We start from the raw sequence: 26,271 nt of genomic DNA, 5'->3' as shown, positions 1-26,271 counted from the left end.
ATTTTAAAACATTAAGATTCACATTTTAAAGTTATTAAAAATACTGTTATCTCTGTCTCTAATTTAATAACTCTGAAATAGTCTACCGTTATTAGAAAAGGAACTTATAGCTGTATCAAACCTTTACAATCGTGTCAAACATTCAGTGACAAATAACCAGAAAAATACAAATGAAACATAAGAGAACACAACAACAAAAAAAAAATAATAAAAGTACATGATGGATTTAATGGTATTAAATGATTAATTCAAAGTAAAAAAAAAAAAAGAGAACACAACAGTTGCTTTCATTTGAATATAATCTTTCCCAAAAAACCTACTAGGCTCTTAAATTTCCTGTTCAAGAATGTGTCACACTCTTATGCCCTGTTCTTATAATTTCTTATAAGTTACTGTAATACTTTATTTCTACCCTCTAAATATAATCATGATTTTTTTTCCTACAGCTGTATGATGAAATTGCTCCTCCTTCACAGAAAAATTTGCATTAAGTTATGAGCAAGTTAGAAAATAAATGATTCCTTTGAAGTGATAGGAATAACAGTTTCAGTTTAACCAATTAAAGGCATCTTGAATCAAGTAAATATTCTCATTTGCACTACAGAACCTTTTTTAATGTGTACCTACCACCAGTGAGTACAAACAGTAAGCCTAGTCTTATCCTATTAAAAATGACCTCTTAATTACTTATACTTCCTGTGGAGTGAAAACATTGCTCAGATAAACCCCAGTCCTCCTGGTAAGGATGTGATGACCACGTACTAGATACACGTGAATGTTCACTCCCATGTATAACTAAGAACTCATGTATGCTGGCTGTCTTCTGGAAAAAGCTGGTTTTAATGTTATGTGATATCCAACAGATCAAATTTCTTGAGAAGGTATCAGCATGACTTTTTTTTAGACTAATTACTTAGGTGTTTTGATAGTTTTTTCTTTTCTAAGAAACACAGTATGCCAACTTTAAAATGTTATCCAAACTGGCTAAAGACCTTGCAAAAAGAACCTAGATCTAATCATGGCTCTCGTATAGTAGGTAATCGATAAACAATCATGTGACTACCTCTTGGAGCTGGCCCTCAGCTGGTGGCATTCATGCCACATCCCGCTAACATATACACTCTTTCCTCCAAAGCTGCTCAAGTACACCCCAATCTCATCTCCCTCTGCTACAGGACCAACTAACACATGCCAGGATCTGGACCTGGGTGGGGGGATGGGGTAACAGAGCAATTCTGATCCACCTCCCCACTTGGCAGTCCCCCGACTGGGTCAACTCTCACCAATTTTCTTTTTTTCTGTTCAGACAGTAATGGGGTAAGTCAGCAAATCCACTGGCTAAGCAGGTCCAATAAAATGTCAGTCTCTTGTTCCTGTTGGCATATCGAAATGCCACAATAAATTCTCTTAGAGCACATCTCTTCTCTTGATTTTAGAAAGGGAGAAAATAACTTCTTCCCCCAAACCCAGCCCTCTCCCAGATCTTAAAACCTCCTTGTCTCTCAGTTCTCTTTGTATACAGCCTGGGGGTGGGACAGTGAAAACTTCTCACCCCTGTCAATAAGCCCCACAGGGAAAGTCTAGCTCTCACTGCTGGGGTGCTCCTTTCAAACATGAGATACCTAACAGTACTTCTGTCCTCAGTGTTGGGTCTCAGCAACAGTTTTGTTGACAATAGGGAAAAATATCCCATTCAACGTCCTGTCACATTTAGTATAGGGGAAAAAAAACAACACGACTAGGGAAATGGTTAAATAAAGTAGAATACATTCTTACCATGAAACACTGCAGAGGTTGAGAAGAATGAGGTAGATCTACATATATCTAAGGATTTTTAAAATTAAACAATATATATATATATACTATGATTCCATCTAGCTTTTAAAAAAAAATTCCCTATATATCTATGTGAGTACTTACTTATGTAAATCCACATGAAAAGATTTAGAAGGATGCAAACCAAAATACCAGTAGGCAATAAGACTGAAGGATGAGGCAAATCAAGATTTTCATTTTCCTTCACATGCGTCTGAATAGTCTAATTTTTGACCATAAGCATCTACTATATTACCACTTAAAAAATGAAAAGCAAACCAAAGAAATGAAGTAAAAGATATGAAATGTAAAGCATCATATTTCAACTCCCTCTACTTCCATGAAATATAAAGAAGGATTTGTTTTTTAAATATCTTCACAAGGAACATGTTGAACATGTTAATTTATTCCAAAAGAGAAAGGAGTAATAAAGTCACAGATATCAATACTATGGATCAGGGGTTCTCAAATATTTTAAGAGGCATAAAAACTGGAATTCATAATGTTCTTTATGGAACTCCATGAAATATTGATATTCAGTAGGCCTTTGGCATTCAAGAATTTAACATTCATGGTTTCAATTATTCATAAACGGTCTCAAAAATGTATTACATGCAGTAATTTGTAAGCTTGCTGAGACATAAATTCGTACTGTGCCAATTATAAAACTCATGAGCCAGAGCAGGTCACTGAACTGGCAAATGAGAGAAGAGGAAAGATGGAGGGTGCTCCGTACTTGGAAGAAGTAGGAGAAGGCAGAGAGCTCCACATTTTATGGCTCCCACATGGCTTATGTCCTAGATGAGATGAAAATGTGAAGAATGAAGTGTGGGAGGCTAGAGATTCATGACAGAAGAGCCAGATCTCCTACACTTTGTAAAACTACATGCTAGAGACCTCAGGGATCGGGGAGCATGGAGCTAACGGAAGGTGACCCTGGTGCTTGAAGGTGGCTAAAATGTACCAGATTAAGGCTATTAAAGTAGGCCGTTAACTTGCTCAATAAGCCCTCCCTCGTCCCTCAACCATCTGAAGTTGTTTTTTATTTTTTGGCCCCGCCATGCAGCCTGTAGGATCTTAGCTCCCCAACCAGGGACTGAACCAGTGCCCATGGCAATGAAAGCACAGAGTCTTAACCACTGGACTGCCAGGGAATTCCCCATCTGAAGTTTTAATACACTACAAGGGACAGGATAAAGAACTTTCCCCGGTACAAGTTCAACGAAGTAATTTGTTGTTGTTTCCAAGCTGCCCTTGGAAAGAATGTCTGTGCTAATAAATTGCCTTAAAAGTCCTGCATCAATCCCATTAGCACCCACATGCTAAGGACTAAAAAATCCTAAACTCCAGCCCCAGCCTCACTCTTGAGCTTCAAACTCATATATTCAACCATTAGCTAGACATTTCTTCCTCAATATCCTATGCACCTCAAACTCAAAATGTCAAAATTGAAATCCTCCCTCTGTATTCTGTATTCTGGCCATAGTTTTGGCCAACATAATTTATCTATTCGTTCTAGCCAGAACCTTGGAAGTCTATCTTTCATTTCTTCTTTCTTTCACTTTCCCCAGATCTAAGCAACAAGTGCTGCAGTTTGTTTCTTAAATATTTCTCTAATCCAATGCCTTTGCATCATCCTTAATGTCAATGCCTTGGGTCAGATTCTCTTCATTTCATGACACTGTCAATGCCCTTATTCCCCCATTTTTATCTTATTCTCTTCCAATCTCTCCTCTGAAGAGCTGGCTTATGTAGTCCTCCTCAAGGCTCCCATAAAAATTAATGTGTTGTCACTTTATTTTAGGATTTGAATCATGTCCCCCATAAGACTATTTGCTTCTTATCAACTATATCTTATTCATCTTTATTCATTTAATTCCATATTCTAGCATACTGCCTTGCATATAACAGAAAGAGTGCTTTAGTGTAATGATTATTAGAATGGTCTCTGAAATAAAAGAATCAGATTTTGAATATCAGCTTTGCTATTTCCTAACCTTTGACCTTGAACAAGTTGATTTAAACTTTCAGACTCCCCTGGTCTGTAAACCAGGGATATTATCAACCAACTATACAGGATTTTCTAAAAATTAAATGAACTAAGTATATCTTAGTACTGGGTCTAGCCAATAAAAAGGGCTCAATAAATGACTGTGGGTGTTTTTTCAGTTGTTGTTGTTAATAGCATTATTAATGCCACCATATTACTACTGTTTGCTTAATGAACGTTTGTTAAATGAATGAATGATTGAATGAATGAAAAGGTGTTTCTGTGGGACTGATCAGAGACATGCTATAAATGGTACAACCTAAATGGCCAATCAGGAGCAAAGGATATAGGATTCTTTGATGCAGTAAACAAACACTAAGGAGCTCTGGGGGATACAGTCTTACTTAAGAGATAGCTATGTAAATAAGAGTTACACTCTTCACCTCTCCTGTTATTTTGGTCAGCCAAGCCAAGAATCTAGTGTACTCAAGACAAATGAAGATACTCTTAAAATATCACCTCCCTACCAGCTTTCAGAAATAAACAACCTATTTTTGGTAATGTTTCAAAGATTTTATTGAACATCTAGATCTTTTGATATTCCTGATAACTTAAAATGTTTTCTTTCTGAATAACCTTGATTGCAGTCCTTACAGTTGGCAGAAAGGTTTGACCTTTCTTAAAGGTTCACTTGTGATTATCAAACTTTATGGGGTGGTATAAACATAGGAAAACGTGTATACTACAGATTTTCCTCTGAAAAAAAATATCTCTTCTTGGAAAAATAAAGGGCAGTTATATTGATATTGTAAAAAATCAATAAAAAGAAATCTCAACTAAATAGAGTCAGGGTACCAGAAGATGGAGCTCTCATGCCCTGTGATGAGAGCAAAGCCCAACAGAAAGAAGACTCCTCTTCTTTCCTGGCAATGATTCAGCCAATAAAAAGCCATGGACTTTTAGTTTACTATAGTCCGCCAACCTCCTTTTCCTCTCTATATAAGAGAGTTCTCCTTCCCTTGTAAAGCGAGAACGTGCAGCACATGGCTTGCCATGGTTATAGACCTCGAATGGCTGATCACAAATAAAACCATTTCTGCTGAAGAAATATCTGGAAGTCCATTTGTTTTAGGTCAACATTTTGGTGGCCTGTATGGGGATCAGAAAAGACCCCCAATAGCTCCAGCGCTCGTGAGCCAACAGGTGCAGTCCCCACAAATGAGTCCACTGTGCTCACTGATTTTTCTCGCAGACCCTGCAGTTTGAAGGTACATGTTTCTCCAGGATCCAAGCTCATATCCTCTTTGCATTTGAAGCTCTCCAGACTTTATCTGGAATATATTTTAAGGTTCTGTCTTCCAGGTTAAGGCCTTGTTCTGCATGAGGGTACTCATTTGGCACTTTGGTGTGACTTTGAGATCAGATTGTTTTAACTGAAGCTGGCTGAGAAGCCTCTGGCCTGGCTTCTCCAGGACCAAACTGCTTCCTTAAAACTGGCTGGTATTAGACTTGTGAGCTGTTTGAGTTGCGAGCTGTTTGAATTGAGCTGTTTAAGCTGTAAGTTGTTTAAGCTGTTTGAAAATTGTTCTTTTATTATAGAGAAAAACCTCTGAGAATTGGGATCCCAGTTATCTAAATATTTTGAGGGCAACCCACCCCCACAACAGGTACTTCAGCTGATTTTATGTTTAAAAACCACAGTCCTTCCTCACGGGCATTTCCAACTAAATGGACCAACCTGACCAAAGGCAATTTAGAATATCAATGGCCATTATTGGAGACTTTTGAAATCCCCAAATTAATTTTCTTAAAACCAAGCTGGATTACAATAGCTCAAAAACTTCCAGAACTGAATGGAATGACTATTTTGATTTGAAATTTTGAGGCTCCCCAATGTTATCAGAAGTCTAAAATTGCCTCTCTGCAAAATAAGATTTTAAGATTAACTGAGGCAAATGATTAAAGAAAAACAGAACAGCTTCTGAAGCTTCAGGCTCTTCTTCCTTAGCTCCTTCATCTCAGGCTCCACCTCAGGTGCCATCTTGTCTTTCTCCCTCAGCTCCTATGGTCAGACTCTGCCTCTGGCACAAACTTCCTCCTTCCTTTTATACTGTCTACACCTCCTCTGTACCCTCAGTGCCCCCATACTAATTTTCTTGCTAAACTTCCCCTTTTCTCTGAAACTCTCCCTACTCCCTCTTCCTTTGAAATTGCCAGAACCTGTTGCTTTAAAATTAAGCCTTCTGAGGAGCCAGAGGCTAAACCCTTAATTTCTTATATTCCCTGGACTAAAGCTGAACTGTGAGCAATAGTCAAAGATTTCCCCAAAGTAACAGAAGATCCTCACAGATTTGCTGAGGAATTTAATATAGTCATTCAAACTTGACAACCTGGTTTCTCTGACTTACATCACCTAGTTCATATATCTGTCAGTGAAGGCCAGGTCTAGCATTAGATAAAAACTGCTAATTGGGAAAATCTTGAAAGGTCTCTAGCATTACAAGTGGGAGACCAGCCCAGTTACTTATTATATGATCATACTTAAGCAATCATGAGGCGACTTCATCAGGTAATTCCTACGGCTTTTCCGAAGCCTGTTGATTGGAACAAAATTCAGGCTTGCACACAAAAATCTGATAATCCTGTTTATGACTATTACAATCAACTTCAGATTGTTTTAAAAGAAAATTCTGGTCTTCTTTCAGATGTAGATTCCACCTGGGTATCTGTTAACTCTATGTTTATTACTGGGCTGAACTGGGTCCTTTCCTTTCTAGTAAAAAGGAACAGGATAGAATGGAAAACGATGTCCACTCCAGATTTAGCTAACCTGGCAAACCAGCTCACTCAAACTCTAGGTGGGTGACCCTGCCCCCCCCCCAAAAAAAAGACTACTAAGATTCTTAATCTTCAAATCCAGCAACTAAAAGACTCCTAAACAAAACCGAAACCCTCCTAGTTTCTGCTATTATTGCGAAGAGCCAGGACATTGGAAAGAGACTGTTAACAAGTGTAAGTGCTTCAGGCCTTCAGCCCTCTAACCAGCCTTTCCAACATCTGCCCAATTCTCAGTGACAGGACTCTGATAAACTACAGGGGCTCTTCCCAATCCTCCCTGTCAATCGACTTGGAGAAACATTTCTCCAGATTGGGGGTGAATCTCTTCTAGTCTTAACTGACCCTGGAGCCATACTCTCAATGCTCAACCCCGCTACTATAAAGCAGTCCCTAAAACAGCTCAAATAGTGGGATTTCTAACGAGCCTCAAGAGTTTCCTCTCCCTGAGCCTATTCCCTTTTGTTTAGGCCCTTTGAGAGACACACACCCTTTGCTCCTTAGTTCCTCTGCCCCTATTCATTTATTAGGCTGAGACTTCTTAAAGAAGTATCATGCTGGAATTTCTTCCTCCCCAAAGGGGAAAATAATTCTAGAATTTGACAATAGTCATCAAAGTAACCAATCAGGTGAATTAAATGATCCTTTGACATCTTTTATTTGTTTTGCCTCTGATGGCACTAGAGCTAATTCTGGAAACACTGGATCATTTGTCCCTAGTGAATCAGCTGCCACCCTCTTTATGGGCAAAAACTCCAATTGATACTGGCAAAATTCACAGCGCACCTCCCATCAAGATTCAAATAGAGCCCTCAAAACCACTTCCAGAATTAATATTCCATAAGAAAAGAAGCCCTTTAAAGGCATAAAGCCATAACAGAACATTACAAGGCTCAAGGTCTCATTATCCCTTACACCAGCCTGGTAAGAAAACCTAAGGGCTGAGGGTGGAGGTTCATCCAGAAACTCTGAGCAGTAAACAACATTGTTATCCCTTGACACCCCGTTGTTCCTAATCCCCGTACATTACTAACATCCATTCTTACTGGAAGTAAATTCTTTTTTTTTTTTTTTTTTTTCTTTTTGCGGTATGTGGGCCTCTCACTGTTGTGGCCTCTCCCGTTGCGGAGCACAGGCTCCGGATGCGCAGGCCCAGCGGCCATGGCTCACGGGCCCAGCCGCTCCGCGGCATATGGGATCCTCCCAGACCGGGGCACGAACCCGTATCCCCTGCATTGGCAGGCGGACTCTTAACCACTGCGCCACCAGGGAGGCCCTGGAAGTAAATTCTTTACTGTTACTGATTTATGTAGTTCATTGTTTAATATTCCAGTTGATGAAGCTGGCCAATACCTTTTTGCTCTCACTTGGGAAGAAAAACAATTCTCCTAGACAGTAATGTCCCAGGGTTTTGCTGAGGGTCCTTCTTATTTCTCACAAATCCTAAAGGCTGATCTGGATTATATAAAGTTCCCTAGAGGTTCTACTTTGTTGCAATATGTGGATGATTTGCTTCTTTCTCTCCTTTTCAATCATCCTCACAGGAAGACAGTATTCACTTGCCAAAGTTTTTAGCCTGAAAGGGACATAAGGTCGTCAAAGAAAAATTGCAGTTTGCCCAAACCCAGGTTCGATATTTAGGGCATCTGATATCAGAACAAAAGCTACATGTAGATCCAGATACACTCCATGATGTCCTAAGTTTTCCCCAACTCCAAATTAACCCGCCAACTGCAAAGTTTTCTCAGGGTAGTTGGTTATTGCCAAAATTGAATTCCAAATTTCTCTCTTATGGCCAAACCTCTGTATGCTTTATTAAACAATAACAACCATGACTCAAACTTATGGGAAGAACCAAACAACATAGCCTTTAAGGCCTTAAAGTTGAGTCTGATGAACCCTCCTGCCCTTGAGAATCCCAATTATCAAATTCCCTCTTTTCCTTTTTGTATATGAAAAGGAAGAGAATGCCCGAGGGGTACTCACCCAAAACCACGCGGTCCACCATCAACCCACACTGCATTATCGCCAGTAACTGGACCCTGTGGCACAGGGATACCCTGCTTGCCTTAAAGCCATCATGGTCACTGCCCTTTGGGTTAAGGCCACCAAGAAAACTGTGGGATCCCCTCTAACTATTTTTGTACCTCATGCAGTAGAAGCCCTCCTGAATGCTCATCACCCTCAATATTTCTCAGCCAGCTGCCTCACCTCCTATGAAGTAAGTCCTTTTGTTAACTGCTCCTCGCATAACTCTTCTATGCTATAATAACCTTAACCCTGCTACTCTTCCCCCCTCTGTCACGAAAGAAGTCTCTCTTGACTGCTTAACACTGACTGATCACCTCCTGACTCCTCATGATGATTTACAGGAAAGATCTCTCAGTAACATTGACTTCTCCTGGTTCGCTGATGTTCTTATTTAAAAGGTAACGATGGCAAATATTATGCTGGGTATGCTTTGCAACTCCTTTTGATGTTGCTGAGGCAGCATCTTTACCAATGGTTACTTTGGCCCAACGGGCTGAATTATACACTCTCAAATGGGCTTGTACTTTAGCTAAGGGCAAAACTGCCAATATTTATACTGATGGCACACACTTGAAGAGTAGCTCATGATTTTGGAATACTGTGGAAGCAACGTGGTTTCCTTACTTCCAGCGGAAATAAAATTTTAAGTGGCTCTTATGTTCAGGAATGCAATATTTTTATCTGCCACTTTAGCTATTACTAATATTCCAGGGCATTCTAAACTTTACTCTCTGGAAGCTAAGGGAAATCACTTTGCTGACATTTCTGCAGGGAATGCTGCCCTGAAAGGGGTTAACAGCATTCTGTTGGTCCAAAGGAACATTTCCCCAAATGATAACTTAGAAAAACTGGCTAAAGAAGCCCAACAACTGGCCTCAGAAAAGGAAAAACAAGATTAGAAATTCAAAAATTGTTGGTTTGATAAAAAGAGAAAGCTCTGGTTTAGACTAACTAATAACCCAGTCCTACTGGAGACTCTAAAATCCCCACTCATCACCCCTGTACATGCATTAAACCATTGGTCTACTGACAAAATGACAGCATTCATGAATCAGTGCTGATGGGGAAACGCTGACAAATCCACCAAAAGTATCTACCTCACTTGTCCTACTGGCCTGAAATACAACTCGAAGAAGTCTGTCTGTACTGCTCCTAAACCATTTAAACTGTCCAATGGGCCACTCAAGGTCTGACAACTTGCTCTGGCTCATGGATATAAATATGTTTTAGTCATGGTCTATGTGTTTTCACATACAGACAGGCCTCCCTTGCAGACAGGCTACTGCTTCTTCTGTGGTTAAGGTCCTTTGAGAAAAGAGTATCCCTACCTGGGGAATTCCTCTCAAATTTCATGGTGATCGAGGAACACATTTTACTGATCAGGCGCTTCAACAAGTCTGCTATTTAGCCAGTTTTACAACACTTTCACTGTGCTGACCACTCTCAATTCTCGTTTAGGTGAAAGCACTAATGGCATTATTATGACTCAATTGGCAAAATTTGTAAAGGCTCTCCAGATGCCTCGCCATTAGTCCTTCTAAATCTCAGATCCACCCCTTTTGGAACTCATAAAGCCCTCACCCTTTAAGACAGCCACAGGATGCTCAATGCACTTGGCTCTTGCTTCTTTTGACTCACAACTGATAAGAGGAGAGATCCTCCAATATTGCAAAGGCCTAATTTCTTCTATTAAAAATAACCATGTTTTGGTAGAGCAATCTTTTCATAGTGTACTTGTGGGAGACGATGACCTTAAACATCACCTGGCAACCTGGATATTTCGTCTATTGGAAAGAAACACCTCCAGAAGAACTCTCTTCAACCTCACTGGAAAGGCCCCTATCAGGTACTGCAAACCAGCCCTTGCGCTGCCAAACTCCAAGAACTCTCTTCAACCTCACTGGAAAGGCCCCTATCAGGTACTGCAAACCAGCCCTTGTGCTGCCAAACTCCAAGGAGTGGACTCTGGGATTCATGTGACACACCTAAAAACTGCACCGAACCCTGACTGGCCCTGCACGTCATCTGATGACCTGAAGGTAAAGATTTCCCATAATTGAAGCCGCATCTGATGAGACAGCTTTCCCAAGATATCCAGACCAGGCCTGTTGGAACCTTGTCTGCCAAACCTTTGATGATGATATAACACTTCAGATGCTCTCCAAGCTCTATGATCTTGATAACATAGAGACTTTAGATTAAAAGTGCCTGAAAGTTCTTCCTCCTACCTCTCCTTGATACTTGAATGTGACTTCAATAGGTTTCCAATCTGTACTTTCTCTCCAGTGTGAGACACCACAACCAGCAAAGGCCCCTCCTGGCATTATGGGACAAAAAGCCACTGAAACCAGAAAACCTGATTCCTGATCAGTAGTGCTTTCAGAGAAAGATCTTGATCAAAAGGGGTAAAATGTAAAAAATTAATAAACAGAAACTTCCATTAAATAGAGTTGGGAGACCAGAAGGCAGAGCTCTCATGCCCTGTGATGATAGCAGAGCACAACATGAAATAGAAAGACTCCTCTTCCTTCCTGGCAAGGACTCAGCCAATGAAAAACCATGGACTCTGTTTACTATAGCCCTCCCAACTTCCTTTTCCCCTCTCTAAAAGCATTCTCCTTCCCTTGCTGTGCAGGAACTTGCACGTCGCTCATCCATGGCTGCAGACCCCAAACTGCACTGATGATCTTAATAAGTCTTTATAGCCAATATATGAGTCAGAACACATTTTGTTTTCATTTATTAAACTTGACTCCATAAGTAAGCAAAGGAGTTGAGCCTATAGTGATTACACCCCACTTCTCTAGCTTGAGGAAAGGATCCAGTGAGAAGCAGGATCTTCTCTAATGGGAGAGGAGGCAAGAGTGAGGGGAGAACTATAAAAGGTCTGACTCTCTGGGATAGCTGCTGGAATTTCCATCAATCCAGTGCATGCTATTCTAAAACCAATCCTACTCCTACGGCTCTCAATGAGACTAAATAGATGGGGACCCACAAAGCTTAGCCATAGGTCTACAAGGATCATGAAAACTGTCATCTAAAGCCACCCTACTCCTGAAAGGAAGAACACCTCATCTTTTTGTCCTAGGGCCATCTCTCTCTCTCTTTTTTTTCCCTTCTCTCTCTCTCTTTTTAAATTCATCCAATAAATAGGCCTCATTTTCTTAGAGTATCCAGTACCAAAGAATGCTTCAGTCAGCCAAACCATTCTAGTGACTTAGCAAAAACTGAAAGAGGAAAGAAAAGGTTTATAAATACTGCAAGTTAGTCCAGAAGTAATCCTGCAACAGGCTGTTAAGAACTACCCATTTGTTGTTCCTCTCTTCATACTTATCAAGAAAAAGGTAGTTACAGGCAGTCTGAGAATGACCAATAGAATAGAAGAAACCAGATTTTCAAAATGGAGGTACCAAATTATGACCAAAGTCAAGTGGTCTCCACCTTTTTTTCAGTCTGAAAATTTCTAAATTAAATAGCTTTGTTTTCTACATTGCAAGTGCTGTATTAAAGATTAGTTTCAGTAAGCCAAAAACCAAAAACAAACAAAAGAAAAACTGGGGCTAGTTTTTATCTTGATAAACTCAATATAAAAAGCATTTTTGGTTTTTCCTTGATATATACAGCATAAAACTATTCCTAACTAGAACACCTGATGAAGAAAATAAGCAATCAAATTATGAATTTTTAAAAAATCACCTTGGATGAAATGATAGACTCTTCCTGGTCAGCACTTTTGCACTTTTTTCCTGTGTCTTGCTCTGCTGATATACTTTCTGTACTTCCTGATGAAATTAATCGCTTTCTTCCTTGTTGTGTGATGTTTACTTGGGTTTTGTCTTTGCAGATTCCTTCTTTTCCACTTTCCTGGATTACATTATTATCTTAATCACACACAAGTACATAAACACAAAGAAAAAGAAGAAGAAAATTATCTCCTGTACCTTCAAATGTCAATAATCCATACCAAAAAAAGAAGAAGAAGAAAAAAGAAAAAGGATAAAAGAGCAAGTAAATTTAAAGTTCTATTTATACTAAGGCCAATCTCCAATCTGAAAATGCATATTTGCAAATCTCACAAAGTATTAAGCAGCACCATGGCCAGGAGCTCCAGCCCTGAAGTCATCCTGGCCAAGATGCTAATATGGGCAGGCTCCATCCTTTAACTGTTTCACCTCACCTCTCTCAACTTTGGTTTCATCATCTAGAAAAAGGGAGTTATAATAATAACTGATGGAGTTATTAGGAGGAGTAAATGAGGTAAGATATATAAACTCTCAGAGTACCACATGTATGTTAGTTATCATATACATTTTTTTAAATTTTGGCATTGAATTTCTCTAACAGAAAATCTGACATATAGCTATCCAATGAATTTTACATATACTTACTGAGCCTCTATCATCCACAGTGAGTAATACAACTTAAGTTACCTTAAACACAGATTAAGTACCTAAAATAACTGAAAAGGAAGAGCAACCTCTACAAACTTCACTGATAAAGAAAACAAATCTCAATAACAATGGACATTGCATTGCCATAATACTTATTCAAGGTTCAGTGTAGTGGGGAAACTTAAATCAGCATCACATTGTGTTAACAAATTCATGAATTGTCTAATCAGAAAAGAAAAAAGATCTACTTATTTTAAGAGGAAAATCTTCATGGTTAGTTGTCTTTCTCCTCTACTTCATGAGGGCAGAGACTTTCTGTGCCTTGTTCATTGTTCCCCATTTTGTGTCTCTAGTATCTAGACCTATGCCTAACACAAAACTGATACTCAATGAATATGTTTGAGTAACTGAATTGTTAGCATAAACAGCAATTGTCCAAAGATCCTTTGAGAGACTGGATACAGGTATGTAAGGCAATCTGTAGTCACTATTTTAATGTTCTAAAGCAAAGGTTAGCAAACTTCTGTAAAAAGCCAGCGAATAAATATTTTAAGCACTGTGAGCCATATAATATTTGTCACAACTACCCAACTCTGCCTTGTAGTGTGAAACCAGCCATAGACAATACATACATGGATGAGTATGGCTATGTTCCAATAAAACTTTCTTTACAGAAACAGGCAGTGGGCTGAATTTGGCTCATGGGCTGTAGTTTGCTCAGAGCTGTTCTAAAGGATATTCAAATGCCCTGAAATAACACACCCTCATTAAATTCAGAAAAGAAATACTAATAGAATACTGTCCATATTATTGAACAGGAAAATCACTGAACCAATATAAAAGTAATGTACTTATCAAAGGAAACTTATGAAAAAACTATCTAATAACTAAACTCAGCCTCAATTATTTAAATCTTCGTTTTGAATCTAAATTAGGGAACATTTCACATCATTTTAGAAACTGGCAGAAATAGGACTAAATAGAACTGACTATACAGTTTGGTGAAGCAAATGACCAAATATTACAGCAGTTATGAATTAGTGAAACCAAGGGAAATAATCAACTATGATACTGTTTACTATGCTAGGAACTAAGAAACTGTATATTAAATAAGGCACAGCTTTTCCACAAATGACAGGTCACCACATTCCAAGTGTCACAGATGTATATAAAATTCTAAAATTAAATATGTGTATATTTAAAATATTCAATTCTTTAAAATTCCAAATGATATACTACAAATTCCCTTCTAGGAACCAGAGCTCATTTTTTTTTTTTTTTTTTTTTTTTTGCATAGGAAGAAGTCATTTTGATATTGTTAAAATGTTCTTCACAAAGTGTATATAAAATATATAAGTTAATTGGCCCATAACAGTCTTTATATCTGGCATATAAAATATTTTTCTAAATTCAGAATAGGTATACTTAAATGATAGAAATATAAAAGAAATTAGCTATTAGAACAAATCAGTTTATTTTAAACAATTACTAACTACATTTACTTACATGAGCAGTTACACTAATACTATATGAATACTAGCTCAACTATATGCATATATGTCATTAAAATCACAACCATCCAATTTTATCCTCCAAAAAAACCACTCCTAACAGTTATAGTAACAATTTGATGCGTATCCTTGTCAACTTTTTCCTAAGTATAAGCAAATATATTTACAAATACATAAATATATACAGGGCTAAAAGTATACATGCTATTATTTCTCTGGGATAAATACCTAGAATTGGAATTTCTGGACCAAAATGTGTTATACATTTAAAGATTTAAGAGATATTGGCAAATATCTCTATTTAATGTCTCTAAATAACTTTAAAAGGCTATACCAACTTATACTTCCACCAACCATGTTTGCTGATACCCATTTTGGTCAGTACTGAATATTATCAATTGCTTAGATTTTGATGAGCTTAATAAACAGAAACTGGTACCTGGTTGTTTTAGTTTACATCTCCCTATCTGATAGTAGTCATATATATTTATTGGCTGTTTGTATTTATTCTTCTGTAGTACAGCATATAAAATGCCCCAAATTTCTACCAAGTTCTTTCTTTTCTGTTACTAAGTAGACAGTTATTACAAACCTTCTATCTATTTTATAACTGTGACAGATAATATCTCCCAGTATATTGTTTGTCAGTCTGCTATTTGCCTCTCTGTTTACAGTGTCTTTTGCATTAAAAATTTTTTTTACCTTTAATCTAAATAGACCTGCCAAATTTTCCCTTATGGTTCTAGGCTCCCCATCATCTTAAGAAAGTCTCCCAGAAGTAATAAAAAATATTTCCCCGTATTTTCTTCAAATGCCTTAATAGTTTCAATTTTTACATTGGTTATTAATTCAGTAGAAGTTTATTTATGGATATGGCATGAGCAGTGAGTGCTCTAGTATTATTTCTTCCAAATGGAAAGCTAATTCTCCCAACATCATGTTTAATAATGATGCATCCTTTCCCCATCAATTTAACTGATAATTTCTTATACATTAAATGTGTGTCATTCTAATCTGCTTTGGGGTGTTTCATTCTTTTTTACTGGTCTAACTTACCTATTCCTATGCCAGAACTATCAACTACTAAAAGTAGGCACCAGCCCAGATTGTGATAAAGGAAAGTTCTATAAAGAAATGGATATTTCTGTTATTCAAACTGTCCTTGAGAGCATAAAAAATCTCCTAATGCACTTTATACAATGCTGACATAGCTCTAATGTCAAAATCTGACATGGATGGCACAAATGGAGAAAAATACTAACTACACTTATGAATATAGATACAAACATCCTAAAATATCAGCAAATCTAGCACAGCATGAAAATAATAAGTCACCACAATAAAATTAACTTATTCCAGGAACACAAGCATGGTACAACATTAGGAAATCTACCAACATCATTAATTACATTATCATATGAAAATGCAGGACTGTTTCTATAACAAAAATTTTTTTCAAAGAATTCCTGAAGGAATCAATCACCCTAAACATGATGAGTATCAGAATCAAATACCCATCATATTAAATGCTGAAACACTAACAGAATTACTGTTAAAATCAGGAATACAGATGCCAATTTTATCCATTTTTATTCAAAATTTATAGGATCTAACTTATGAAATAAGAAATGTTTTTAAAAGCAGTAAATAGATCAGAAGAGCCAAAATTATCATAATTCTGTAGATATGACTATACAGCTAGAAAATCCAAGAGGCTAAAAAACGATTAGAATTAACTAGATCATTTAACAAGGATGCTTAAAATAAAGTAAATGTAAAGAATAACTAGAGCTTTAAGTAAACTGAACCATAATCAAATTAAACAATGTCAGTTAAATATTTATAATCTGTATTGAGTTGTCATACAGAAAATATTTAGAGTACAAAATTAAGTGTAAACTAAATGGTTTGGGGACTACTTACTACTTCAACCTTTATCAGCATGTGACACTTTTCATAACTCCATGTTGGAGGATTAGAAGATGGGGAAAGAAGAATACTAAAGGGTAGCATGATAACCAGTGAAAATATAAAAGGTCCCTTTTCAATCTAGCAAGAGTGTCATACCCTAGGAGTTCTAACTTGTCCTGGGGTCTAGAAGGCTGAGGAAGCAAATGGAAGCAAAGAGAGGGGAGGCTCTGATACCCTTTGCCCAAATATTTATATTCACTTACCAATCACTAAGGGACATGGAAAAATTTTAGCCCAGGCCTGAGAAGCTCATGATAACATCTAAGGGTTAGTACCTGGGGACCCAGAAAAGTAAATAAATTAGAAGTATACTGGTTGAAAGACAAAAAGGATAGCGTGATCACAGCAAACATTCACGTACATATAAGAGTTAAACTAACAGTTAAACTGAGAAAAGATCTAGGAGAGAATGCAAGGGCATATTAATAAAATAAAAAGCAAAAACCAAACCAAACCAAACCCCCAAAGCATACAGAGGGTAAATTTAGGTGGCCATCCAGGTATAGTGATATGGTTCAGAGCATGGGCTTTACAGTCAGACAGAACTAGGCCTCAGTTATAGCTCTAGCATTTATTATGATCTTAGACAAGTTAGTTAACATCAATTAACGTTATTATTTGTCCTGTAATTAATGTCACAGATGGTTCCAAAATATCAAGACGGTTTCAGATAGTCTAAATAAAGATCAATGAACACAACAGAGTACTAAAGCTGCAGAAGACGTAAGAAAGTATCCTACATCTAAATGAGCCTAAAATGCATCTTGGAAATTGATTTTTCAAAATCATTAGCATTGGTCTATTGACCTGGGTGATATACTACTTAAACAAACAGAACAATAACAATAATTAAAAACTACACAGCAGAAAAAGTCAAATTATTCCAACCTTTAATTAGCTGGATTCAAGTACGAAACTGTCCTTTACTTCTAAATCTTTCTGTCTTTAAAGGAGTTAAGTAACCTAACTTTGCTTTTTTAAGTATTCCCCCAAAGTCTGAATTTATAAGACATGCCTGAATGCAAAGAATTTTTTATCTTATTTTGAAGCTTTAGCATTTTAAGTATATTATGTACTATATAATATTCCTGTCCAAATTAATGTCAAATTACTCTCATTTGTATTTTCAAGGTGAGGTGCCCAGAAGTGCTTCTTATTTTATATGGTGCATTTATCAAGTAAAAATTAATGGATATTTGCTTCAAATTTATAATTTGAAGCAAATATATTTTAGATGATCATAAGTCATGTAATAATGGTAGTACAGAAGCAGATACAGTACAAAATAACTCTGAAAGAAAAGAACTTGTTGGCAAGGAGGCAGTTCACACTGGTTCAATTTTTGGTCAAATAATATTCTTTCTATATTAGAGAAAAGGTTCTACTGAGGGAAAGTGCTGCCCCCTCTCCACTACCATCCCCCATTCCCTTCCTACAAACTGAGAAGAACCACACTTAATGAGAAATATTACTGATAAAAATATATTATACATGTAATGATGCGGGGTGGGGGATTGAAAACCACTGTCCTGGAATAAAACACTTAGCAGGAAATCTTAGATTTAAATACGAAAATTCTCTAGATTAAATCACATCTCCCTCACCACATGATATATAAGCTATTTTTGCCACAAGATCACTCTGATCCTACTACAATCTAAATTAGCATTAAATAAGGAATATTCTGTACACAACATATTTGATCAAAAACTTTAGAAGACTTCTATGACCACTATGCTGAACATGAGAAATAGTAAGAGTCGGAACATTCAACTAACATATATTGTGCTCTTAATTGTGCTGTCAATTGTGCTGTTAATTTATAAAAGACAATGTTCAAGGTAAAAAGGCAGATTGACTGAACTGATCATCCCAAACAAAACCATTACAAATTTTAGACAAAGTATTTTTTTTTAAAAACCCAACTATTTGAAGGCACTAGAGAGTAACCAAAAAGGCAGAAATGAAGAGTCTGACCTTGAAAAATTAACTACAGTCTGTGAGGTTTATCAATTTGTGGCTTTTTTCCTGAGGGCATCCCCCAATTCGCAGGTGACAGAAAGCTGCAGCCTTACTGGCTTAAGTGGTCAGAGGGCTGAGTTTGAGGCTAACAGAGTAGGTAGAAAGTTAAAGACAAAATTCCAGAAGGAAGAAAGGCTTAGAGAGCCAAGAACCAAAATCTACATTTAAAACTGACCCAGGGCTTCCCTGCTGGCGCAGTGGTTGAGAGTCCGCCTGCCGATGCAGGGGACACGGGTTCGTGACCCGGTCCGGGAAGATCCCACATGACGCGGAGCGGCTGGGCCCGTGAGCCGTGGCCGCTGAGCCTGTGCGTCAGGAGCCTGTGCGTCCGGAGCCTGTGCTCCACAACGGGAGAGGCCGCAACAGTGAGAGGCCCGCGTACCGCAAAACAAAACAAAACATAACAAAAAAAACCTGTGAGCTAGGGCTTCCCTGGTGGCGCAGTGGTTAAGAATCCTCCTGCCAATGCAGGGGACACGGGTTCGAGCCTTGGTCTGGGAAGATCCCACATGCCACCGAGCACCTAAGCCACTGTGCCACAACTACTGAGCCTGCGCTCAAGAGCCCACGAGCCACAACTACTGAAGCCCTCATGCCTAGAGCCCATACTCTGCAACAAGAGAAGTCACCGCAATGAGAAGCCCATGCACCGCAACAAGGACCCAATGCAGCCATAAATAAATAAATAAACAAACAAACAAATTTATTTGAAAAAAAACTGTAAGCTAATAAATGGGTACTGTTTTAAGCCACTAAAAAATAATCATTATCATAATAATTAGCAGAATGGTGTTTGATAAATGGCATAAAATAATAGTTTATGTTTAAAATTAGACTTCATGAACACATCTAAAGAAATGTTAGGCTAAGTTATACACTTACATAACTGCTATTCTGTCTTCATTTGTTCAGAAAAACTTTCAAATTCTGTTAAATATTTTCTTGAAACAAAACCTACCTCCACTGATGACTGGTGCTGAAAGGTTCTGATCACTTAGATTTTCTGTTAACATCCACGCTGGAAGGATTCTTTTCCTCTGGGAGGGGTTTGGCTGTTGCTTACTCACGTCTCTACTTTCATCTAGGAAAGACTAAAAAGGCACCTATATATTAATTGCTAAAAATAATCCTGCATCCTTAATAAAACCATAAAAATTATTTACTTTGCAGAAAACTACCATTAAAAAAATCCATCTGCAACTGTGGACTGAGTTGCTCAAATCAATATCTCTATTAGTTGAAGTGTTGGTCTAGTGTGATATTCTCTGGAGCTTAACTTAAAAACAGCAAAAGCAGATCAATGCTAGAAATTTTGTCATGATATGTCTAATACCGCTTGTCTTTTCTTTCCTTAAGGAACATGTTATAAATGGAAGAGGTCTTAAATTTCTTACCACACTATTTGCAGTGGTCTGGGTCTTTCCTATTTCTGTGCTTCTTTCCAGCTGTGGGGCATCAGGTGTCTCATCAGGCAAATCAGTCGAGGAAGATTTTGGTGTTTCATTCAATATATCATCTTCATCAAGTATTTGACTATTTCTATGAAATATAATTGAAATTCATTTATTAATCACTTAAATTTAAAACATTTCTATTGCCTACCATGCCATTATGTGATTCTCCCAAGTACATCTAACTAATGGGTTATGCTACTTTTCTCAGACTTAGGAAGACAAAAAAGCAGATTATAGTATGCTAAAATAAAATATATAGACTAGAATGTTCTTCATCCTCTGCCCACTCTATCACCATAAAGTACATTAATCTTTCCAAAACATGGGCCTAGAAACCACAGCTATTTATAAGATCGGCAGTGGCCATCTCTATGAAGGCTTAAGAGTTATTTACTTACTATATAATTTGTTCAGATTGTCCATAAAAGATCGCCTCCAAGTATCCAAAAGGAAAATGCAAACTGTAAGAGCATCAGCTAAGCTAGTTAGGATCTTGAAGAAAAAAGAAATAAAATCCTGAGGTCAAGTTCACACACAGCTGCTACTGGGGTCCTGGCCAGTGCAGCCACTTGTGAAATCTCCCCAAACTTGTAGTCCAACACAGGAGCATCCACGGTCACATGTGGGACATACTAGCAGAACCAATTACCTCCTATTTGCTGCAAAGTATGGTAAGATCATCCAAAGTTCTGGATCATTATTCTTTATGTATGCATAGAGATGATCCAACAGACTTATCTTTTTGAAAATTTGAAAATATAGATGGAAATACCACTCAGAAATAAAAAGGAAAAAAGTATGATATGTACATCAACTTGGATGAATCTCAAAGGCAGTTTGCTAAGTGAAAGAAGCCAGACACAAAAAGTACATTTCGTATGAATCCATGCATATGTCATTCTGAAGAGGTAAAGCTACAAGGACAGAAATCAGATCAGAAGTCGCCAGAAACAGTGGGTGGGGGAGGGGAATGACCACAAAGAGGCAGGAGGGCATCTTCTGGGGAAATGAAAATGTTCTATATCTCACTGTGGTGGTACTTACATGACTACACAAATTTGTCAAAGTGCATTGAATTAAACATTTAAAAGGGGTGAATTTTACTATTGGTAAAATGTTCCTCAGTAAACACTAACGTTAAAAAATTTGTCTAGCTGAGAAAAGAATAATTAATAGCTTGTTTTGTTTTAGTGTATCTTACAGGAATAACCTCCTTCAAAGGCAGAGTCGAATTCATGGCAGGAATCAGTCAAAAGAGAACAACTTACTTAGGCTAAATTTCCCTGCAACACCACTGATTTTGTTCATTCAATAAATATTTTTAAAATACCTAGGGCGTGTCAGACACTGTGCCAGGCACTGGGGACTCAGAGTTGAAAATGTATGATTGCATGAAATTGCACTCCCATCACAATATTCAAATCCATTTCACTCACAACACACAGGTGTGCTTCCAAATTCTGATTTTTTTCCTCAAATTTTCTTAATATTTAATTTGAAAAATATTAAGAAACACTCCAGAGAAATGCAATGGCTCTTTACAACTTACAGTGTTACAAATTAAGTAATATCATCCATTCCATTTCTAGTTTTTCTATTCTGGCATAAATTCAAGACTAATACACACACATCCTATAGCCATAGGGAATTTTTATTAATATTTACCAAGAATATAACAACAACAAAAAATCCTATCCCAGAACAAAATTCCAACATTTAGTTTCAAATAGGTCAAAGTGCAAATTATTCTATTATACTTTTATTTAAATATAAATATTGTCACTGTGATATGGACATATTCTTGTATTATCTTCAAATACTTCCTCAAGCAATCAGCTATCACAGATTTATAATACAGTGTAACCAGAATTTGTTAAAAAATAAAAATAAAAACTTGGAATTTAATCTAAATACAATATAACAAAGGTAAATGAGTTACCCTTTGGTAATAGCTATCAAGACATAATTCACATAATCATGAAATTCATGCTGTTAAAGTATAAAATTCAGTAGTTTTAGTATATTCCAAAGTTGTACAAAGATCACCAATATCTAATTTTGGAACATATTCATCACCTCAAAAAGAAATCCCATATGCATCAGCAGTCACTTCCCATTCTCTTCTCCAGCCCCGGCAACTGCTAATCTACTTTCTGTCTCTAGAGATTTACATTTTCTGACACTTCATATAGATGGAATCATACAAGTTGTTTGTATACAGATGTTTTCAATTCTTTTGGGTACATCCCTAGGAGTGGAATTGCTGTGTCACATGTAATTCTACGTTTAAAATTTTGAGGAACTGCCAGAATGTGCTCCAAAGAGGCAGTAACACTTTACAACCCACTACCAAAGCATAGGAGTTCCAATCTCTCCACAACCTCACCAACACTTGTTATTATGTCTTTTTTACCATAGCTACCCTACTGTACGTGAAATGGTACCTCATTGTGGCTCTGATTTGCATTTCATGTTGAGCATCTTTTCATGTGCTTATTGGCCAGTCGGGTATTTTCCCTGAAGAAATGTCTACTCAAATTTAGTATGCATTTTGAAATTGGGTTGTCTTTTTATTACTGTGCTGTAAAAGTTCTTTACATATTCTAGATAGAAGTCCCCTATCAGATATATGACTTGCAAATGTTTTCTCTCCTTCTGTGGGTTGTCTTTTCACTTCCTTGATGGTATCTTTAGAAGCACAGAAGTTTTTAACTGTGATGAAGTCCAATTTATCTATTTTGTTTGCTTGTGCTTTTGCTCTTATATCTAAGAAATCATTGCCTAATCCAAGGTCACAAAAATTTATACTTTTGTTCTTTTCTAAGCATTTCATAGTTTTAGCTCTTATATCAGGTCTCTGGTCCATTTTAAGTTTATTTTTTCTATGTTGTGAGGTAGAAGTCTAACTTCATTCTTTTGCATTTGTCCCAGCACCACTTATTGAGAAGACTACTCTTTTCTCCATTTAAATGTTTTGGCACTCTTGTCGAAAATTAATTGGCCATAGTGTATGGGTTTATATCTGGACCCTCAACTGTATTCCACTGACCTGTATGTCTTTCTTCACACCAGTACTACACTGTCTTGATTACTGTAGCTTTGTAGCAGGTTTTGAAATTACGAAGTGTGAATCTTCCAACTCTTTTCTTCTTTTTAAAGATTGTTTTGGAAATTAAGTTATTCTTAACTCTTAAAAATATATTCCAAGTTATATTTAAATATAAGTTATATATTTTGTCTTTAATACAAAATGTACTGCTAATAAGTATGAGCTGGATCTAAAAGTAAGTTTTAAAATAATTATAAATGAATTGTAAACATGCACGCTTTCATATTACAATGGCATTTTCATCAACATTTTATTGTTTTGTCCTGTCCAAAATTAAAGTGATTAAAATTAGCTATTTATATGGAATCTAAGTATTAAGAACTTTAAAATTTGAAAGAAAAATGTAATTTGGTACAAAAGATTTACTTTACTTTCCTCAACAGTGTTTTAAAGAAAATAATCCCTCTAGAGAGAGAATGTTATACTTCCTTATCAGCAATGAAATTCAGATAAAGAAAATGTTATACAATATTTCATTCATGTATTCAAGAAACCAATGCCTGCTAAGCACCCACTACTGGGGAAGCAATAGGAATGCAAAATTAATGTTGGTCCTTCTATATGAAATACATCAAAATTTAATTAGCTAAAATCTAAAACTTTTTTTTGGCTTTCTCTTACTTTGACTTCTCAAAAAAGTATGGATTTTAGTACTTCTCACAGAATAATTTCATAGAAACATATACAGAAAAGAGTGAAAAATGAACACACTAGAGCTGATGTGTATAGACCCATGTGCTCTCATTGAGTTCATTATGAATGGGATTTATTATACAGAATCTAAACACTACATGAAAAGCATGTTGACATGAGTGAAGTGAGAACCTAAAGAAATGACAAGCTTTTGTACTGTTGTTTTGTTGTTCAAATCTCTTTCTTAAATTCATAACTGGTTGGAAGAAAAAATTTACAATGATATCAGGGGTCCTTATAACTGACACAAAGCACATAGGTTTTCTTTTCTGTTCTTATTCAAATTTAAAAATATTTCAACATGTAGAAATATAGAGAGAATATAATGTATGTATTCTATCTACCTATCTATTAATATAAATACTTCTGTATCCACCACCCAAATAGAAACATTTTGTCATATTTGCTCCAGATTAATTATAAATACAATCAAAGCTTCCTCTGTGTCCAGCCTCAATCTTGTTCCTCTCCCTCTCATCCCTTCTCTGAAGGAAAATTATTCTGATTTTATTATTCACATGCATGTCCTTATACTTTTACTACTGTATGTATATATCCATTACTTGTGTATATATATATACACATAATATATGTATTATTCATGAAGTAATCCAAATAACCCATAATACACAGGTATAATATGTAATATATATCTATATACAAATGGTGTATGCTTTATATATTTGTAACCTTTTTGTTTTTTTCCTCAACATTACATTGTGGAGATTTACCCACATTTTAACCTGGAGCTCTCTCTAGTTCATTCACTTTCACTCCATTTTAAAACTACACCAAATTTATTTAGCCACTCTCCAAGTGTCTGCACTATTAGAATGACTGCTATAGTAAGCTTTCTTGTACAGTCAGGGAAGTCAGTAAGAGCTACAGTCCTAGTCAGCTTGTGTTTGAATTCTCTGCCACATATTAGCTATGAGACCTTGGGCAAGTCTCAAACCTTCTGTGTCTCAGTTTCCTAATCTGTAATATAGGGATTTTAACAGTACCTATTCCTTATAAAGATGGTTGTGAAGATTAAAAAGTTCATACATGTAAACCTTACACAACAGTACAATGGTGTTTTTATGAGGTAGACACTGCAAAATGGAGCTAGTTCTAAAATATATGAGAATCCCAATGGTATCAAAAAATGTCTAAAATATATTTCAATACTTCCACAGTCTAAGACATGGTTCACTCCCCCTTGCTAGAGGACAGTAGCCTTTCTTTGTCTGGAGACCAGGCAGCTGCCTCCTAATGGTATACCTGTCATGATGACACATGCCTTCCTCAAGACCTGCCCTCCCACCCACCGTGGCTTCTATTCCAATAACCAAGGTCAGCTCATCATTACCTGACTAGAAAAGTACTGTCTCTACTTCAACAGGAAAGCAAATATTTACTAAAGAGCTACAGGACCTGGCTAATATGTACTGACAGAAACCAGAAGAGCATGCCCAAGAATAGATCTTGAAGATGCTAAAACAGGGGATGCAGAGTAAAACTGGATAAAAAACAATGTCCTGAAACCTAGGATTTAAGGTACTGGCAAGGACACCTAAAGCCAGTCCTAACATACAGCTGAAATGGCTTGTTCATGCTTGGAAAAAGAATATGTTTACAGTAAATAGGGTAGAAATAGAGAATGCCCTGGCATGATACTGAAAAGGGAGTCAATAGGCTCTAAAAGGTGGGCATGCTAAAATGGACTTATTACATGAGACTAGAGAATCCCCCACCTGACCATGTTCCCCAGAAGGGCCCAGAACACTAAGCTATAAGGTACACACAAGTGAGGCAGTGCTGAAGAGCTCAATGGTAGCTGCCTCTATAGGTCAGTGTTGATGGTAGGAGAGGCTGCCAAGAACAAGGCTCTTTAGCATCAATGGAGATGACAGCATTCTAGAATTGTAGAGGCCAGGTGGTTAGCATTTAACCATCAGAAGCTAAGTGGTCATTATCTGCATAACAGACAGCAAAGTTGTAATGGCACTGATCTATAAGCACCTTTAACAATGGCTATCCACCCAGCTGGAGATTACATTGCCCAGCTTTCCTTGCAACTCCGGGTAGCCATGTGCCAAACAACCCAATCAAAACGTAGGCAGAAGACCTAAATAGGCATTTTTCCAAAGAAAACATACAGATTACTAACAGGAACATGAAAAGTTGCTTAACATCACTAATTATTAGAGAAATGCAAATCAAAACACCATGAGAGGGCCTCCCTGGTGGCGCAAGTGTTGAGAGTCTGCCTGCCGATGCAGGGGATACGGGTTCGTGCCCCGGTCTGGGAGGATCCCATATGCCGCGGAGCGGCTGGGCCCGTGAGCCATGGCCGCTGAGCCTGCGCGTCCGGAGCCTGCGCGTCTGGAGCCTGTGCTCCGCAACGGGGGAGGCCACAACAGTGAGAGGCCCGCATACCGCAAAAAAAAAAAAAAAAAAAAAAAAG

The 26,271-nt window shown here is 37.2% G+C and overlaps 1 protein-coding gene across 3 annotated transcripts in view; it reads right to left on the bottom strand.

The window, feature by feature from the left end:
• The window catches only part of APLF (aprataxin and PNKP like factor), a 93,481-nt gene that overhangs the window by 29,056 nt on the left and 38,154 nt on the right, over positions 1 to 26,271 (bottom strand). For all 3 annotated transcript variants that reach the window (XM_060117254.1, XM_060117253.1, XM_060117252.1), the window contains exons 4-6: positions 19,961 to 20,105; positions 19,525 to 19,657; positions 12,368 to 12,552 (exon numbers count right to left, since the gene is read on the bottom strand). In XM_060117254.1, coding sequence (XP_059973237.1) covers positions 12,368 to 12,552; positions 19,525 to 19,657; positions 19,961 to 20,105 — 463 coding nt within the window. The remainder of the gene's footprint in view (positions 1 to 12,367; positions 12,553 to 19,524; positions 19,658 to 19,960; positions 20,106 to 26,271) is intronic.

This window comes from Mesoplodon densirostris, chromosome 14, assembly GCF_025265405.1.
Source record: "Mesoplodon densirostris isolate mMesDen1 chromosome 14, mMesDen1 primary haplotype, whole genome shotgun sequence".
NCBI classification, from domain to species: domain Eukaryota; kingdom Metazoa; phylum Chordata; class Mammalia; order Artiodactyla; family Ziphiidae; genus Mesoplodon; species Mesoplodon densirostris.
Note: the sequence above shows the minus strand (reverse complement) of the source record. Positions and strands in the feature narration are given on the sequence as shown.